This window comes from Plasmodium cynomolgi (genome assembly GCF_000321355.1).
Source record: "Plasmodium cynomolgi strain B DNA, scaffold: 1477, whole genome shotgun sequence".
NCBI classification, from domain to species: domain Eukaryota; phylum Apicomplexa; class Aconoidasida; order Haemosporida; family Plasmodiidae; genus Plasmodium; species Plasmodium cynomolgi.
Window position 1 is genome coordinate 1 of NW_004193270.1, and position 1,070 is coordinate 1,070.

Sequence of the window (1,070 nt, forward strand, 5' to 3'; positions counted from 1 at the left end):
CCAGGTGTAAAATTAAAATTTTATCATAATAATTATATTTTTCAACAAGTAAATTTTCTAACTTTATACAATATAAATAAAAGCAAACAAACGAATAATATAATAATAGACGGAATTTTAATAGGAACAATGATGCTATCTACTTTTGTGGATGGTGAGTATATGTTTACATTTTTATATTTAGTTCCATTTTGCATATGTTCATTATATGTATTTCTAAAATTTTCTAATGCGTCATAGTAACCCCTGTGAGTGCCAACTTCATATTACTTTATGTACGTTTAATAAGATTTTGAATATTTCCGAGCAGATTTACATTCCTTATTTTTTGGGGGGAATTCACTTGATTCTTTATATGCATCAAAATCCTTGTATTGTGTAATTAGTTCATGAAGCTTTATATATGTTTCATATTTAACGTCGTCTTTATGCTCGTTATATATTACCAAATCGAAATATTTCTCATCATACAATTTTTGAAGTTCACTGTACAGTGATAAAGTAGTGCAACCAGAAAGTAAATTATTAATTACTTAATCATATAACAAGTACTGTAATTATTTATAATATTTTGGTATGTCAAGAGATTTAGAATTTACTTTTACATAATATAAATAGTTCTTAACTATTGAATACACCTGCCTAAAACTTTATTGCGGATCATACTATATATCAGAATGAAATTGAGAATAAATGCAGTCTTTGTATATTACGATAATATAATTTTTATCTGTAGTATTGTTATAATATATGTCTTTATATTTATAATATGAACATACAAAAATTAATCTATGAAAATAAAAAATAATAGAAAAATGAACCAAAAATGTATTTAGTATAATGAACATCTATTTTTATGCATTATTAAAAATATAAAATATTTAAATATTTATTATAATACATAAGGGTGTACAATTGAATTTTCCGTCCTCGAATTCAATTTAAATTTATATTGTAGAACTAAGAAATAAAATTAAATACATTTCATATAAATTAATATTCAATATATGGATGTATAACACAATAAGGTATATTTCTATTGATTATTTAATTAAGAAATGTAATTCCAT

At 22.3% G+C, this 1,070-nt stretch overlaps 1 protein-coding gene across 1 annotated transcript; it reads right to left on the reverse strand.

The window, feature by feature from the left end:
• Positions 1–281: 281 nt before the first annotated feature.
• PCYB_007850 (CYIR protein) lies at positions 282–486 on the reverse strand (the record flags this gene model as incomplete). Its single annotated transcript, XM_004228206.1, has 1 exon — positions 282–486. A coding segment is annotated over one exon (204 nt), but the record flags the coding sequence as incomplete, so codon positions are not given.
• Between the last annotated feature and the right edge of the window lie 584 nt (positions 487–1,070).